Genomic DNA, 17,498 nt, shown 5'->3' with positions numbered 1-17,498 from the left:
CAGGCACCAGCATGAGAGGAAAGCTAAGGCAGACAGCCCTAGAGAGAAGAGTCCAAGGCAGTTGGTTGATTTTCAGTGATCACTTTCTCCAATCCTGATGTGTGGGAAATCAAGCAAAGGTGGCAGGAAGCTGAGAAGCTGACAAGAATGAACAACGAGCTCCTGACTAAAGTCAAGAACACACACACACAAGGTGGAAACAGTGGCAAGTGACCCAGAAGGAATACAGAGCCACTGTCTTAGCATGAAGGAATGGAATCAAGAAAGCCAAAGTCTGCTTGGAGAAGAACTGGCAAGGGACTTGATATAGGCATATAGGCTATAGGCATATCTGCAGCAAATGAAACCATGAAATTAGACAAGGTGTGAAGTTGCTGAAAGGGATGAGAAAAATTCCATTTTGATGCAAGGAAGGCAAAAAAAAAAAAAAAAACTTGCTTTGAATAACCTCAGAAAATTCCTTTCAAAACAGATAAAATACAGTCTTAGGCAACAATCAGACAGGACAGGGAGGGCTATCAGGAAGTCAGCTAGGACCATTACGGACAACTGCCCTTTATATTATTGCTACATATGATCCAGGACTTCTTGGATTTTTTAAAGCTTTTATTTTGTTGCTGGGGGTTTTGTTGTTTATTTTTCTCTCAACACATTTTTTTTTTCAGTTAGTCAATTGTTAAGGCAAATTTGAATTATTTGTGTGCCTAACTTTGTGCAGTATTAAGAATGGTCTGAAAGTAACCTGAAGGGCAGGGTGCACCCTGTTCATCGGGAGAATTGTCTCCATATATCCACAGTGCCATATACACCAAGAACTTTATGCTAGGAGTATGATTTGGTGATTTTCACAATTCTTGGTGTTTTTGCAAGTTGCAAATGTCATTGTTTGACTCTTCAACTGACAACTGCCTGATTGAATAGTACCTCTCCCATAGATGTTAGGATGATGTATGACCAGTCCTCATCCTCTATAACAAGTCCTGTGTTTGTACAGTATATCCCATATATTTTACAGTCACATCCTGATCTTGCATATAACTTACAGACTTTGGTATCTTTCCTGAGAAAGAAGATTATGATTTGAACCCTTTCAGGTGATCGCTGACTTCCTGAATTACCTAAATCATCAAGGTGTTCTGCAAAAGAGAATTCATTTGCCCTATTTAGGAATGGATAGTGTTACACTTGGAAGAGAAACTCAGTGTCTATTACAGACATGTTAGGAATTTGAATGAAAGAAAATATTCAGTCTTATGTACTAATGTTTAGCTGAAAACATTTCAGCACATACCTTGACTTCCAAGTTAGGCACTACAGGATTGTCACATGGATGCTGCATACTTGAGACTGCTTTCCTGGTCTCATTTAGAGCCTTAATTGAAACATGAAGGTCTCTAAGTTTGCTTGCTCCTGGAAAGTGTTTCTGGACCTTCTGTGGAGTCCAGCTATGACATGCAAGAAATCTTCTCCTTTCAAGTGCCTAGATACACTGTTGAGTACTATTTCCTATGTCAAAAATCCACTTAATTTTAGGTCAAGAAACTCCAAAGTAGTAGCAAAACAATGTAGGAAAAGGGATGCTGCTTCCAGTTTGATACCACAGTATGAAGTTTACAAAATAAATCTTAGGTTTGGGTCTAGAAGTTCACCTTGGTACTTATGACCGACGTACCTAACCAACACTTCACTGAGGCACAAATCTTGTTTGTTGGATTATCTCAGATCACTTCTGAAGTATTTACCAACATACTTGTACAGTTGGACATGAGCCCTCCACTTCCAGACAACCCTAAGTCCAAAGTCTTGTACCACATAACCAGATGTCCTTACAATGCAATAAAACATTTAATGGAAACAGCTTTCTTTTAGCACCAAAATGTTAGCATTGTAGCTTTCTAGCACAGCAGAAAGCATTGGTAGCCTGGACTGGCTTGGTCAACAAAATGCACTTTACCTTTGTGGCCAGTTTCTGCTAATCAGTTCAAATCCTACTCCTCCACCCCCTCCATTCTGATTATAAAGGGCAAAACCCAAGACAACTCAGCATCCAATCCCCACTGTATTCAAGGCAGAGAGGGGAAAAGACTAAGTTTAGTAAAAAAAAAAAAAAATTGTTTCAACTTCTAAAATGGAGTAGTAATTACAGTTAGAAGAAGTAAAAGGAAAATACACAACAAAACAAGGGAACTAACTCTTCCAAAGCTCAGCATCAAAAGGGCAGAAGACAGCAGCATAGTACTAAATATTTATCACATACATACCTTGGCCTATATTCTTTCAGTGAAAACTCTTAAATATTTGAATTCACCATTCTGGACCCCACAATAATTTAATGCAGAGCAACATGTGCCTATATTTGGTGAGAGAATGGGAGAATTAAGGAAACTAGAATATTAATGACTCCTAATACCCAGGTACTATATCTGTATGTTTTGTAGGGAACAACACTCTGATTAATGGTTCTACTCCGGTAATGCAAAGCTGAAAGCATTTTTCTACAGAACTGAAAAACAGTCTCGTTGTATCAGACTACTCATTACTTCTGCAGGTCAGCCAAGGAAGAATTTCTCCTCTTTATCACCACAGAAAAACAAAATTTTGACATTTTTGGTTTTTATCAGTTCATCTCAGAGTTGGGCTTAACAAAGACAATTTAGTTAAGGCTTTCTGTCCAAAGCTTTGGCAGGTGGGAAGCAAATGCTTCCACAATGTAGTTAAGAATCTCATTAGGTATCCCCCAGAGTCCCAAGTAAGTTGAAAGGTACTTAGGAGTAGCAAGTTCTTCATAGGGAAGCATTATTTCAGGCTTGGAACTCTAATAGAAGAGTTTGTATTGGACAGACAATTCCCTTGAGTGTGAGCTGATGGCAGTTTCTAAACCAATATTTCCTGTTATGATTAACGACCATTCATACCACAACCTGCAACACCTGGGAGTTAAATGTGAGTAACAGACAAGCTATACTCCTGCAGGATCCTTAGGGGCTAATACTACTGTAACTGGCTACACCTGTACTAAAAATCCCTAACGATCCTTGAGTTGTATTCCATGTGCTTCCCAAACTGCCTACTTTTTCCTCCCTTTGATTTAGTATTCATTAAATACAATGCCTACCCTTGAACTTGCAAGATTTTTTGGCAAATAGGCCCATCTTTGACAATTACAGCTGAGAAAGCACTGAAGATTTCATACTCTGACTGGCAAGTTAAGAAACATCTAGACAGAACAGTTAAAGAAAACTGTTACAGATACCTTAATACCACTAGGTATTTAAACTACCATGCACAAAATCAGCTTAGACAGCTTTTAACATAAGAATCCAACATAATCAGATTTTGTACAATATTCACCTAGGTGTCTATCACATATATCAGACACACGTCTATCCTCCATGAACTGTTCACAAACTGAACTGAGATTTAGCTTGAACAAAAGTCTTCAGAAATATATATATGTCTGATCTTTACTGCTCAACAGAATAGGTCATTCCTATAAATAGCCTTTTTATGTCCCCTTACTTCAAAGTTTGTAACTTCTTCATAGTCAAGCCTAAACTGTGCTCTTAGCTGTATTCTACAACCCCTTGTATCCACTATCACAATGTATTCTAAACTTCACTCAGTTCCACCAGGGACTGCATCTGGATGGTCCTTATTTTATTTTTACAGCTGTGACAGTCCTATAGGATATATCCATTTTAGCTCTTATACTTGCCTTCAAGCTTAGAGACAACATAGAGGAAGTTGTTATCTATGTGATTCTTATAAGCTTTCCCTCTGAAATGGCACAAGAGACAAGATGAAAAATTGATTGTAGTATGCTTGCCCTGCAGTAGACAGGAAGCAATTACACAGAGCAGTAGGTTGTAGTCAAAGTCCTGTATTCATCAATTATAGAGAGCACTCATAATAACCATGAGCCATTGCAGGCATGTGTTAGCCAAACCTACTTTTCATCACCTTCTAAACTATTTACATAGTTGATGCAAGTATCTGTCAGAAAGACCTGTTTACCTGCCTTTGAAAAGTTAAGCTGACATAATTCTTCCTTTAGAGGAAAGTGTGTGTGAGAGAGAGGATGTTGTTGAGTTGGGGTTTTTATTTCATGTATATTCCAATACAACTGAGTGCTTGAATTCAGTGCTGAACTGAAATACAGTTTACAAGGTTCTGGGATTTTGGTTTTTTGAAGGTTGTTTGGGTTGCTTTTGTGGTATTGGGTTGTTTTCACTGACTTAAAAGAAAAATAGGCATGACAACACATCAAGGTATTAACATCTTAAAAATTTTAAGGCACATTCCAACAAAATACACTTTTATTGAATGCAATATTAGGCATTCTATTTTGTTTAAGGGAACAGTGCTTCCCTCTCCCCCACAGAGATTCCCTTTGACAATTTCCAAAAGTTGTATTTCAATTACAGAAATATTTCTCATGATTAGAAACAACAAACTTCAGTCTAAATTTTCCTTGAATTATGAAGTGCAACTAAATTCTTCCAGAAGATAACAGTTTTCAGTAGGCACTAGAATGAGAAGTCTGCAAGTTGTTTACAGTTGCTGGGTACAGTGTTATACTCATTCAAATTTTATACTAACCCATCTAGAACGTTGTTTTTGAAGAATTATATAAAAAGTGGGATTCAAGAATAAAGAAATGCAGCTTAAAGAGCAGGTTCTCACCATTGAAAAAAAAAGTCTTAATGGCAACCTGCATATTTCATACCACTTCCACAGTATGTCAGCTAGCAGAGGCTTAGTCCAATAATTTAAATCTTTAGATAGGAATGTCTTTTGGTTCTGAATGCAGATCATAAGTCAACATGTTCAGTATGTGGAGGCTCAGTTGTTACACTCTCTACTTCCTCTCCTGTGAAGTTAAATAGCACAGTTAGAATACAAATCTACTATCAACTATACATATATAATTAATTATATATACATAAAACTGTGATTTTTGAAATTAGGAATTTTTTTAAAGAGAAACCCAAATCAACATATTTATCAAGACCAGAGAAACAATTAACTTATTGTTAATATAAGCCACATATAACACCTACTTGCACCATTCTCCTAACCTAAACTTGTATTTATTTTTTTTACTATAGGCAAACAAAATTTTTCAAATAAATTGGTATTATACTAATTACGGAAGGAAAAAAAAAAAAAAAAAAAAAGCACAGGCACTTCTATTCTAGGCTTTTGTTTTCAGCTATTCACAGTGAATTTCCTCCTTTCCACACAACCTGTCAGTAGCAGTTTAGGTATTTGAAAAAGTAGGGCAAGTCTTATTCAGAATTGTTTTTGTAGTACAAACTGCTCAGTTCAGATGTTAAAACCACTTTTAAAAAAGCAGAGCAATTTCATTATATTGGGAAAAGCATTATCTAAACAAAAAAAACTAAGCCAATTTGTCAACCTTTTATTTTACTTTTAGTCTCAAAATGTTAGACCACATTAACAAAGGTAGTAACTGATACCCTGCATATCTGTATCAGAGAAGTATGAAACTGGTTCTATAGGACTAATAACAGAGAGCACTGAGAGTAAAAGGAATGAACTGAGTGGCCTTGAACAGCAAACAACATCCATCATTACAACTTTTTAGTACAAGATGAAAAAATCAGTCTTGGAGATGGAAATGGGAGGACAAAAAAATCACCCACACAAACTAAGAAGTAGAAAGAAGAGGTATGAAATTAGGTGTCTCTCATCTATTCTCCTACAGCTGTTATTCCAAAATAAACCAATTTTTCTCTTTGGAATTGTAAAAGAGACCTAGACAGAGTAATGGAACATTTAATGAATGTAGTTCTGTCCATATGGGTCACCACATCCTAGAAAAAATGATAGCTTAATTTTTTGACGGAAGTTGTAATTTAAGTGAAGCTAAACAGTTCCCTATGACTGACAGATATGGATGTCTTCCCCATTTTCATCTTAACACCAGCTCTGGCACTTACACGATAACAAAATAAACAAATTCAGCTTTTTTATCCAGCAAAAAGAATTTGTAATTCTTTTTTGAATTTGTAATTTTCAGAGATTCCAATGAGCTGAAGATTGCATGCAATCAGATAAACCCTTAAGTCACTACAATTAATGATAAAGGAAAGAATTGGGGAGGACAAACTCATTTTTATGACAGCAGAAATTTGCTAGCTCATTTTATGTAACAAAAGCAAATCCTTAAGTGACTTAAAAACACAATCTTGAGTTAAGCAAAAATGCAGCAACACAAGAACAGAATGTTTAAAAACATAAACTATGTTTAAGCAAAAAAACACTCATCAGTCTGGCCTACACTATAAACTATTGATACAGACCACAGCTGTGTGAAGATGAGAAATACTATAGAGGGATTTACAAGTAACTAGACCCTTAGACTTACATAAAACTCCAAGTTGTTGATACAGCATAGTTTTTTTAAATTGTCCCTGAAAAGCTACTTACCTGGTTTTACAGTTTGAACACATGTTCCATCCTTCTCTTCAAACCCTTCTGAACATACACACTTGTAACTACCTGACGTATTAACACAGTCTTGATTCTCTTTCGTGCAGACCTTTTCAGGAAGGTTACATTCATCTATATCTAGGCACAGCACAGGGAAAGAAAGAGTCCACTGCTGTTATTTTGTTATGAACCTTATTTGTGCTCAGTCATATAAACAAAATTCTATTCAAATATGAAAAACAATGAGGAGCAGAATGCTGCTGCAACAGATGTAACATCTGTTAGAATAATCTAATTCTTCATGATTTGGACTATTTCAAAGTTATTCGTATAACACTGAGTACTGTTGTTTTTTAATGTTTTGCAAGTCCCTGTACAGAGAAATGCATTAAGTTGTTATGTTTGTCACAATTAGGCAATTCATCTTAACCTACAGAACATTTCCTCCACAGTCATTTTCTATTTATGCCATCAAAGTATAGCTAAAGGGAACAGAGCTTGTAAATACTACAACATCACAGTTAATAGCTACTTCAGATTATGCACATGTCTTGTTCTTTCCCACAGAGGAAGTCTAATTTCATGTTATAATTCACTAAGAAGGAATATCATTTGAACTTGGACATTGATGGATTATCACAATGCCTGCCTTTCTGCTACAAAATGAATAGAAACACAGATCTGATGAAGTGGTAAGTAACCGACAAAAGACTCATGTAGCTGTTTCCTGAAGCTACTATAAAATACCATGTTCCTTCGTACCAGTGATTCACTTTAAGTCTTGGCAAGCATATCAGCTCAGTAATATAAAGTAATTTATTGAGAATGTCTTTGCAGCTAATATCAGAACGACTGGGTTCACTTTGACAGGCATGAAAGCTGAAGCACACAAATGTGAATGCACTTATGAGCTCCTCAGCATGGCTAACCAAGAGTGAGCTAACCAGCATTCTACCAGGTGCTGCTAAATCCACCAACCTGTACACTTCTCATCTTCCTTCACGTATCCAGATGTGCAGGTCTTACATTTTCCAGAACCTTCTCCTGTGCAACCTACACAGCTGGCATCACATGCTAAAGATAAAATATTTTATGCATAAAAAAAATCGTGTATCTGGGGTTTCAAATACTACCCTTAAAGTCAGACAGCTTACCCACACAAGGAATCATAGAATGGCTTGGGCTGGAAGTTGACCTTAAAGACCATCTAGCTCCAACTCCCCCTGACATAGGTTGGATGGCTTTCACTAGACCAGGTAGCTCAGAGTTCCATCCAACTGGTCTTTGAACACATCCAGGGACAGGGCATTCATAACTTCTAAGGTCCAGTGCCTCAACACCCTCATAGTAAAGATTTTCTTCCTAATATATAATCTAATCTGTTTCAGTGTGAATCCATTCCCCTTTGTCTTGTCCACTACATGCCCTTGTAAGAAGTCCTTCTGCACCTTTGTTTTAAGTCTCTTTAGGTACTGAAAGGCTCTGGAGCCTTCTCTTGTTAAGAATGGACAATGCCAGCTCTCTCAGCCTGTCCTCATAGGGGAGGTGACCCTCTTGATCAAGATTTTCACAGCTGTCCTCTGGATCCACTCAGGCAGGTCCACGCCTGCCTTATGTTGGAGGCCCCACAGCTGGAGGGTCTCACAAAGGCCAAGTGGAAATAACCAGAAATCTCTTGTTTTGCTCACACAATGGGTCTAAAGCCTCATCCCGTGCCCAGTGAGGATCAGACCACACTGTACCAAATACCTATCAGGCATTTTCTAAGCATTACCTCTGGCATTAATTAAGGATTCTAGACAGTACAATACAACAGAAGATTGAAAGAAGAAAAGAAACCTTTGCATGAGAAAGATCCATCTGTGTTCAAACAATACTGGTGATCTTTGCAAGGAGAAGCAGCACATTCATCTAAATCTGAAAGATAAAAAGTGACAAGTTACCTAAAATAGTAGTTATGATTAAATAGACAGATTAATACTTGAATGCTATAAACTGACTGCATTGAGAATAGTTGTTGCAATGAGTTTGGGGTCAGGTATGCAACATGGTAGACAGAGAACTAGCATGGTAACAAACACTGTTTTGTTCAGCTTAAACTGGTATTAAAAAATCAAAACCGATCCTCATATACTTTGTGATGACAATAAGACACCTATCAGAAATTCAAGTGGTCAAATTAAATAAACTTCCAGGATACCTGCAATCCCTGCCATTTTCAAGCCATGCATTTATGCAGATATCATAACAAACAAGCAGACACACTATTGTTCTGGAACACTATTTTCTCCTGTACTCCTACATTACCAAGTTACAGAGCTTTTTGTATGACTAGAAAACTATACTACTGCACATACATGCACCTCTTAGTATTCTGCAGAAAGCAAATGGGAACAAACCAAGTCATGATTAGGATGAGTCAAGCGGAAAACCTATTCTACTGCAGAGTTAAAACATTCAAGTCTTATGATTTTGAGAAAAGGGTGCAACAGTATTTCATTAAAAAATTCAAACAAAGAAGGCTATTTCAGTCCCTCTCCTGTCATTGCTGTCACTCTCCTCCTGTTGCTGCACCTATCATTCCTACTGATTACTGAATTGATTTATAATTCATTAGTGGCAATAATTATCTGGAAAAAACTCAGCCGTACAGAAGAGAGTACCAAAGCATCTTAAAAATGCCCTGGGAGTGCTCAGTAGCTGCCTAAGCAGGTATTGCAAGAGCTGTAATTCAAAACCAATTCTCACTTGCACTTTGAAAAGGAAGCAGTGTTCACATAATGTCTAAGACACTGTTTCCGGGCATTATGTTAGAGGTCTTTAAAGGGTCAAATTCAACCACTTAAACAGAACATGTTACTCTCCCCTAGTGCATTCCTGCATTGGGAGGATTTTTATGTTTGCATTTTTCCTGAAATATTTCACACTTATCTCCTCATAAACCAACTTAAATGCTAAGACAGAACAGGTAAAAAATTAATGGAAGCACTGATCTTGATGTCTCCCAGTACTCCTGTCCAACAACAGGAAAAGTCAGCATGCGTGGCTTTTAGTGAAGTGTTTGAACTCTACTAGGGTTGAGCATTTATGACAAAGTTATGTGAAGGTAAATGTGCAATTAGTACAAAATATGTAGTTAAGTTTATATGAATCTTCTACTAATTGACAAATAGCTTAAGTCAAGAGCAGGACATTGTTTAGCATACAAATAAACACCAAGAAAACTCATGCCTAAAAAGAAGGTGCTCTATGAATGCTGCTCTATGAATTCCATTAAACTAAACAGACATACAGAACAGTATGATAAAGGTAACTTTCATCACCAGGCAATCAGTGGTGAGAAAATACTGCTTTCCTGCAACATGAAATAAGTTAGGAAGAGAGAGACTAATAAAACTGTAGAAATCTAAACTGACAGATCATTTCCATAAAATACAATAAAACTTGGAAGGGATGCCATCTAATCTTACTAGCCAGTGTAACTACAAAACCCATTTGAAGTCTGCCAAGCATTACTCACCCACACAAGCTCCATCTTCATTTTTAATCCAGCCTTCTTTACAATCCTGGCAGTCCATGTTACTTGAACCAGTACATGTCTTACAGGCAGCATGGCAGGCTGAGAGGAGAAAATTTCAACCTGAGTTTTGTTGAGAGATCCCAAGACAAGTTCGGGCACACAAACTCTCAGAGAAAACTTTATTTAGGATTCAGTGGAAGCCATCATTTTTTAGTAGCTTGAAACTCCCATTCACAAGACAGCACCTCCATAAGACCAAGATTTAATTTAGAAACACGCAGCTATCTGACCAAAACAACTGCAATATCCCAAAATACCACCAGAAACGAAACCTAGCAATTGCAGTTATTTGCACCACGGAAAACACTGCCATGAAATTCTAGTGACTAGAAGTGGCAGGTCCAATTTCTAAAATATTTGGAAAGAGGAGATCAGGAAGGCAAACTTAGCTCAGTCCCCCAAGGGACATGAGTTTCAACATCAGACTCTGAAACTAATGAATCTACCTAATGAATCCTCACACAGTTTACATTTGCAAGTAGCTATGACAGCAATGTGTGAAGTGATTTAACTCTGAAGAATTCAGAAGGAACTATACTAGAAATCCAGCTGTACATGAATATTGTATACATATATATAACACGCATATAGAACACACCCTATGTAACATTTGTATTGTCTATATATTGTCATCTAAAACAAATCACAGAGAAGAATTTCTCCAAAATCACATTAAAAAAAAACCCCAAATATATAATTTGTTACTAAAATAACAAATATAGACTATATTAAAAAAAAAAAAACCAACAACAAAAAAAAAAAAAAAAAAAAAAAAAAAAAAAAAAAAAAAAAAAAAATAAACATTTTTAAAAAAATTTTAAATAAAATAAATAAAAAAAAAAAAAAACAAAAAAAAAAAAAAAAAAAAAAAAAAACAAAAAACAAATATAGACAACAATATAGACTATTTTAAAATAATCTTATTAGACCCCATGGACAGGATGCAGCTCTTGCAGAATTTCATCAAGGGTCTAAGAAGAATTGAAAATCGGACCAATGCAAAATTTTATTCCTATGACCTGACTTTGTTTCAAAATTAAACTTAGGCATATCTAACTGGAATCTAAGTACTTTGCAGTACATATCAACTGCTTCCATTTATTCCATTTAAGCTTCTCTGAGACATGAGGAAAACCTAGCTTTTAAAGCAGTCCAGTATGTAGTAATTTCAGCTCAAGATTTTAACAGTACTTTGGAAGCAGAGAAGCAAAGATTTTTAAGAATTCTTCTTCTTAAAACAGAAAAAAAACAATTTAAAAATCAAGGGCAGTGTGGAAAGATGACTTAGCAAAATCTTAGAATTCCAGTAAAGTGACTGACATGTCTTTTATGCTTAAAGCTGAGCAAACTGTGTTTTGTTTCTACATTTGTTAGTTTCAAATGCTTCTAGTTTTGCTTGCAAAAATTGAAGAAGTAACATGAAGATATAAGCATGTGTTAAGACCTTGTTACCTGTACAAACAGAATGAGTCTCGTTTCTCAAGGAACTGAAGTAACCACTAGAACAGTCCAAACAAAACTGTCCTGTGTACTCCTTCTTACAGCTACATGAGCCATCTCCACCTCGGGTACCATCACCATCACAGTGGCCATTTCCATGGCAAGGTCTTTCTGATCCACCATGACAAGCTAAAAAAGGATCAAAAATATTTTTAAATCAGATGTTTAAGGAAATAACTTTCTGCTCTCAGACATGAGCACCCAAAGTCCCTCCCTCTTCACAGAAAATAAAAATTAATTTTAAATTGTCACAAAAGTCACAAAAAAAGTAGGATATAATTTCCAAGAATCTTTTTCACCCTTGAGAGTAACTAAAAGTTTTGCAATAAGGCAATGCTTAATAATATATTCAAGTATAAGGGAAACTCAAAGCAACCTACAGGAAAGTTCAGTTATCAATTTGATTTTGGGTAAAGACCATGGTTCAAAATTTTATTTATTTTCCTAGCTTCCTGGACTAAATTGGTATCTTTATTTTTTCTGTATCTCTGAGAAGGTTCACATTACATTTGTAAAAATCAACCAGCTATCATTTAGATCAATATAGGGAATGGGGACTAAATTTTTACCAATATATTAAGTGGACAAAATCGATCTCTTAATAAGGTGTGAAGTTTTAGAGATTTATAAATTTTACCAGCTTCAGAGGCCAAGATCTCTCTTATCACTTTTGCAAAGACCTTACTTTCACCTCCCACCTACTTTTACCCAATTTTTGTCATTGCCTTTTTTACTGATCCTCAGCTGCAAGTTTCTTCATTTAAAACCCCAGCAGCATTTGGGTTGTTTTACTCTTGAAACTGGTCAAGGATTCTTGTCTACACAGATTCTGCAAGGTCACCTAAACAACAGACTTCATGTTACAGAGAGCCTTTAAGGATGGATCAGGCGTGGATATTAGCATCAGATTGATTGTTTCTGCACATCTTGGTACCCTTGACAGCTCAGTACATTACTACATGCCCAGAAGACTTTTATTCAGGCAGGATATTCACAGGGCAGCCACTCAACTATGAGGCAGCAAGCAGGTACATACTACACAGCAGCCTCTGTCTCATGCAAAATATCATACATCATGTATTTGTCTGTGAAGTAAAGACTGAAACAAACAGGTAAAAAAACTGTATCTGCCACTGAATTTTTCAAAAGAAAAATTACCAAGGCAATCGGGTCCATAAGTTCCAGCAGGGCAGCAAACTTCTATTGTTTCAATGCAAAACCACTTAAACAAATCTGGATACTTCTTCTTTCTGTATATGAAAAACATTTACAAACAAAAAGAACAAAGATTCTTTAAAAGCCAGCTCACACAACTGACCCAGCACAACACAATAGAGAAACCTATTGCACATGACAGATTAGAAACCCAATTCTTCTGAAGATTTCAGGAATCAATGTCTAGAAGAAGTCCTCCAATTTGAAAATGTACCTTCTAAAATACAACACTATTAACAAGCTCTACTCAAATTTTATATTTAGGAAAAAAGTGAAATAAGAGCAACAAATAAAATCAATTCTTCCTCATACATGCACACACACCTTTTTTTTAAACACCTTACTTTTAGGGAAGCTTTAGTTTAGACTGTCTTAATCATGTTTTTCTCTTATAGATACTTGCTGTATCTTTATCTGAACTATACAGAAGATAGCCTGGAAGAGATGTTAACATTTGTTCAAATTATTGGCTACTGATGATTGGGTTAAAATTTCTCCTTTTTTTTTAGCATTGATCGAGTATTATTTTAGAACACATTTTTAAAATTAAGAAGTTAGTTATGTGCTACTGAAGCACCAGCATACAACCTCAATTAATTGAGTCCAGCTCCCTGCTGCTCACAGGACTTCCTACACTAAAGTATGTGAGCAAGAGTGTCCTCCAGATGATTCCTGAACTCTGACAGGCCTGCTGCTGTGGGGAACCTGTTCCAGCAATCGATCACCCTTTATGCAAAAACTTGTAAAAAATGCTTAAGGTATTAATGGGCAAAGAAACTGTCTTTGGAAATTACCACAGAAACTGGATGACATTTGGATACTCCAGGTTAAAGAAAGGAAGGCAAACAATCATTTGCATGCACTCAAAAGGTTTATTAAATACAGAAACTTTCCAAAATTCAATGTATTTTATTAATTGTTTTGATTATTTTAGGAAGTTTACTACGCGAAATTTTCTAGTTAAGACTAGTTCTGCAAATTTTAGCCAAATTAGACTCTGAATTGCATAGTTTACCTTTCTGGAAGGCATGTCCTATGAGGAGCACCTAAGGACTCTGTGCTTGTCTAGAAGGAGGTGGAGGGGGTGGCCTCATTGCCCTCTGCAGCTTCCTGAGGAGGGAAAGGGGAGAAGGAGGTGCCAATCTCTGTTGTATTTAATGATGGGACACAAGGGAGGGGCTCAAGGCTGCACCAGGAGAGGTTTAGACTAGACATCAGGAAACATTTCTTTACCAAGAGGGCGATCAAACACTGGCACAGGTTTCCCAGAGAGGTGTACAGGCCCCAAGCCTATAAGTGTTTTAGAAGTGTTTGGACAATGACCTTAACAACATGCTTTAACTTTTCATCAGCCCTGAAACAGTCAGGCAGTGGGACTAAGTGATCATTTTAGGTTCCTTCCAATTGAAATATTCTATTTTCTGCTCTGCTATTCTACTCTATTCCCTTCACGATGTGTTAACATATGTACAATCCTGTATAGTTAGGTAAAAGGATAAAGCACTCATTTAGAAGAAAGTAGAGTATCAAAAAGCCTTATCAAGTTACGAAACATTATAATGGCAGTTCACCCTATTGAATTCTATCTAATTAGGAGTGCTGACAGACTAAATTAGTGAAAAATACTTAGAAGAAATGTGATTTGGAACTAAAAAACCCAAACATTAAGAAATGTAAATGCTACACTGCCATCCATGCACTAATTATATTTTGGTATACAAAAAGCTTAGCTATAACACAAATCCCAGTTTAGTTTAAATTGCAGGTAGAAAAGTCAGCTGCTACTCTACCATCTGCAAGAGATTCAACTTCTACTCTGATTAGCACCAACTATTATTTTGATTGCTAGGAGAACAAAATGTAGTTTCAAGGGAAAAAACAAGCAAACAAAAAAACCCACAAGAACTAAAGAGCCCTTTGCAGTTTTGTGACAAAGGAAAACGTAAGGGACTAAACTTCAAAATTTTCCAAAGTTAGTTTGCCTCGATATCCTACTGGTAACTAAGCAGACAATGTATAAGAAACAAGTGTAGATGCATTGGTGCAACACTGCTGGAGTTGAAAATCAAAAAGAACAGAGTACAGCAGCTCATGGCACTAAAAGTTAGCCTGAAACCAGCTGTACCCAATGGCAACTCTTGAAAGACAATGAATAATTACCCCTACTGCTATTGTTCAGGCGCAAGATTTAACATTATTAATTCATCCTCTTAGATAATTTATTCACACAAAGATCTCCACCAAGAAAATATACTTACAGTTTGAACCACCATTTCTCTATAAGTTCTTCATGTTCTTCTACCATGTTGTTACATTCAAAGTTACTACTGTCACACAGATTCTCTATGATCTCTACAAGACGAATTTCACTACAAGCAGAGAAGGAAAATGGTAATTTAATTTAAACTTTCCATACAACTCAAGACCTCACAGAGCAGCCAGACTTCAATAAGAATATTTCATCAGTTTATGGGGTGCCTTGAATTAGTTTCAAAACATCAGAGTAAAGAACTAATAAACATTACTTCAGTCAAAAAAGAAACCCAGACCCAGAATAATGACCACAAGAATGTTGTGACTTGCTTGCATTTACTATATTTCTAGATTGCAGATTTAATAGATTTTTAGCTTCCCAGAAAATTGGAGTGCAGTACTTTAATCAACAACAAATTTAATGTATTTTTATTTGACACAAGCCTGTGAACCTCACAGCAGCATCTCCGTGCTCCAACTAAGATAAAAAAGTGACTTTGAAATGCAGGAGAAAGGTATTGGGTTACTTTTCTCCATGGTTAACCACGATATATGTACAGTAATCTGCCTTCTCTTTGGCACTGAAACAGTGACAACTCTAGGGAGAAGACGCAGCTTTAATTCTAAATCAAGCACTTCAGTACTCTGTACCTTTTATGACTAGCAATAAAGTATTGACCATTATTTAGATTCATTATTTTAAGACTTGAATAGGTAAATAGATAAAAAAAAAACAACTGCTATGACTAATAACAGAATTAACTTTTGTTGTTTTCAGAAACTGAAGGCGAACAGGGGCAATAATAAGGCGTTTGAGTCTTTACTATAATCTTGAGATTACAATGTTATGTAACATCATTAAGAATTTAAGGTTTGGACAAGAGAAACCTTAGCTGCCAAGTTCAATATTGAAGTTCCAAACAAACACTGTTATTGTGAAGTTACACACAGTGAACACAAAACGCAGTTGAATGAGAAGTACAGAGACAGCTCACCTGGACTCATACTTTGACAGCGTCTTCTCTTCCCAAGCAGTGTTTCCACCACCAAAGTTTTTTTTAGCTGTATCTGCTAAACCCTACAAATAAAAATCACCAGGAATTACATAGGGTTTGTTTTTAACAAAAATGAAGGAAATAACAAATACTTACATAGAAATTATGAAAAGTGCCATGCATAAACTACACTAGAGCTCTCAAGCTGCTGATCAAATTTCCGAGTGGAATGACAACAGCTAATGACAACACAAAAAGTGAGAAAGTGTGTGTTACAGCATAACATGATTAAATTTTCCTAATGCATACACAAGGACATGTTACAGTCTTGATTTAAAAAAAAAAAGCCCCATGCGTGTATGAAACTTTACACCCTTCTCCCTCAAGTTCTCAGGAAAGTTATTTATTTATTATCATTTGAACAGGACCTCTACTTCATTCAGTTTTGATAACAGCCTGGTCTGCACCAAGTTGTAAGTGAAGCACCCAACCGTACAGCAGGGCGATCAGCACAGCTGTGCCCAGCCACAGCCGATGCCACCAGACGACACCTGGCAGAAAACCCCGCAGTTCAAGCGACCTGGCGAGCCTGCAGCAGCCGATACGCGTAAGGAGAGCACAAAGCACTGCTCACCAGGCGCAGCAGCCCCTCGCTGCCGGCGCAGAATTTACTGAGCCACACGTAAAGCTGCTGCAAGTGGCAACAGATAGCGAGTGTTTGCGGACGAAGCTTTCCACCAGCACTTCCCACGGAGCTGAACACGCTGCAACGCAGCCAGCCTTTCCACACAAAAAGCACCAAAACACCTTTGGCGGCAGAGATGGAGGAGCTCTGCCACACACCCGACTCAGCACTGCGACCGCTGCCGGAGCGGGACCCGCCGCTGCTCCATCACAGGGCCGGGCGCCGCCCCGAACGCGGCTCCGGCGGAGGCGCTCCCGTAGCGCGGCCTCTGGGCACGGAGCCGGCCGGAGCCGCGCTGCCCGGCCACGGGGCCGGCAATGCCTCTCGCCGCCGCAGGCGCGGAGCCGCCCACGCCGCGGCTCGACCCCGCCGGGAGCCCCCGCGAACCCCTGACGCACCAGGGGCCACCCGCCCGCACCCCGCGGCCCACCTGGTTGAACCTGTCCACGATGCCCCGGCAGGTGGAGCACGCCAAGCGCCGCCGCTCACCGGCGCCGCGAACAGGCAGCGACAGCAACAGGGCGGCACAGAGCAGCACGGCCAAGGCCACGCGAGACGGTCGTGGCGCGGGGCCCGGTGGCGGAGAGGGGCCGGGCCCCATGGCGAGGGCGCGGGACCCCGGGACGCGCAGCGGGGCCGCCCCAGCCGAGCCCCCTCAGCAGCGGCGGCCGCGCTGGCCCCGCCCCGGCCCCGCCGGCCCGCGAGCTCCATTCAGATTTCCGCGTCAGCCCCACGCGCGCACCGGCCGCGGGCGCTCGTTGGTCGAGGCGGCGGAGGGGAGGGACGTGGTCCAATCAGCGCCCGCCACGCTCCG

General features: G+C 38.3%; 1 protein-coding gene across 1 annotated transcript; it reads right to left on the bottom strand.

Annotated features, from left to right (window-relative positions):
- Positions 1 to 4,263: 4,263 nt before the first annotated feature.
- On the bottom strand, positions 4,264 to 17,372 carry CRELD2 (cysteine rich with EGF like domains 2). Its single transcript, XM_041490143.1, has 10 exons — positions 17,115 to 17,372; positions 16,000 to 16,082; positions 15,010 to 15,120; positions 12,695 to 12,786; positions 11,489 to 11,665; positions 9,977 to 10,075; positions 8,296 to 8,373; positions 7,435 to 7,530; positions 6,454 to 6,594; positions 4,264 to 4,870 (listed from the first exon to the last, which is right to left on the bottom strand). Exons 1-10 carry the CDS (start codon positions 17,283 to 17,285, stop codon positions 4,812 to 4,814), a joined length of 1,107 nt encoding a protein of 368 aa, XP_041346077.1. The 5' UTR covers positions 17,286 to 17,372; the 3' UTR covers positions 4,264 to 4,811.
- Positions 17,373 to 17,498: the final 126 nt, after the last annotated feature.

This window comes from Pyrgilauda ruficollis, unplaced genomic scaffold, assembly GCF_017590135.1.
Source record: "Pyrgilauda ruficollis isolate IOZ18807 unplaced genomic scaffold, ASM1759013v1 scaffold99, whole genome shotgun sequence".
Lineage (NCBI taxonomy): Eukaryota > Metazoa > Chordata > Aves > Passeriformes > Passeridae > Pyrgilauda > Pyrgilauda ruficollis.
This window is presented reverse-complemented; position numbering and strand designations above follow the sequence as displayed.

Excerpts from the sequence above, each read along its gene's own strand:
- CRELD2 (XM_041490143.1), bottom strand. The coding sequence starts at position 17,285 with ATGGGGCCCGGCCCCTCTCCGCCACCGGGCCCCGCGCCACGACCGTCT. Across the intron at positions 12,787-15,009 it reads GAGAAATGGTGGTTCAAACT|AAAGAAGAAGTATCCAGATT; the intron begins GTAAGTATATTT and ends TTTCATATACAG. Across the intron at positions 10,076-11,488 it reads GACTCATTCTGTTTGTACAG|CCTGCCATGCTGCCTGTAAG; the intron begins GTAACAAGGTCT and ends TTCTCCTCTCAG.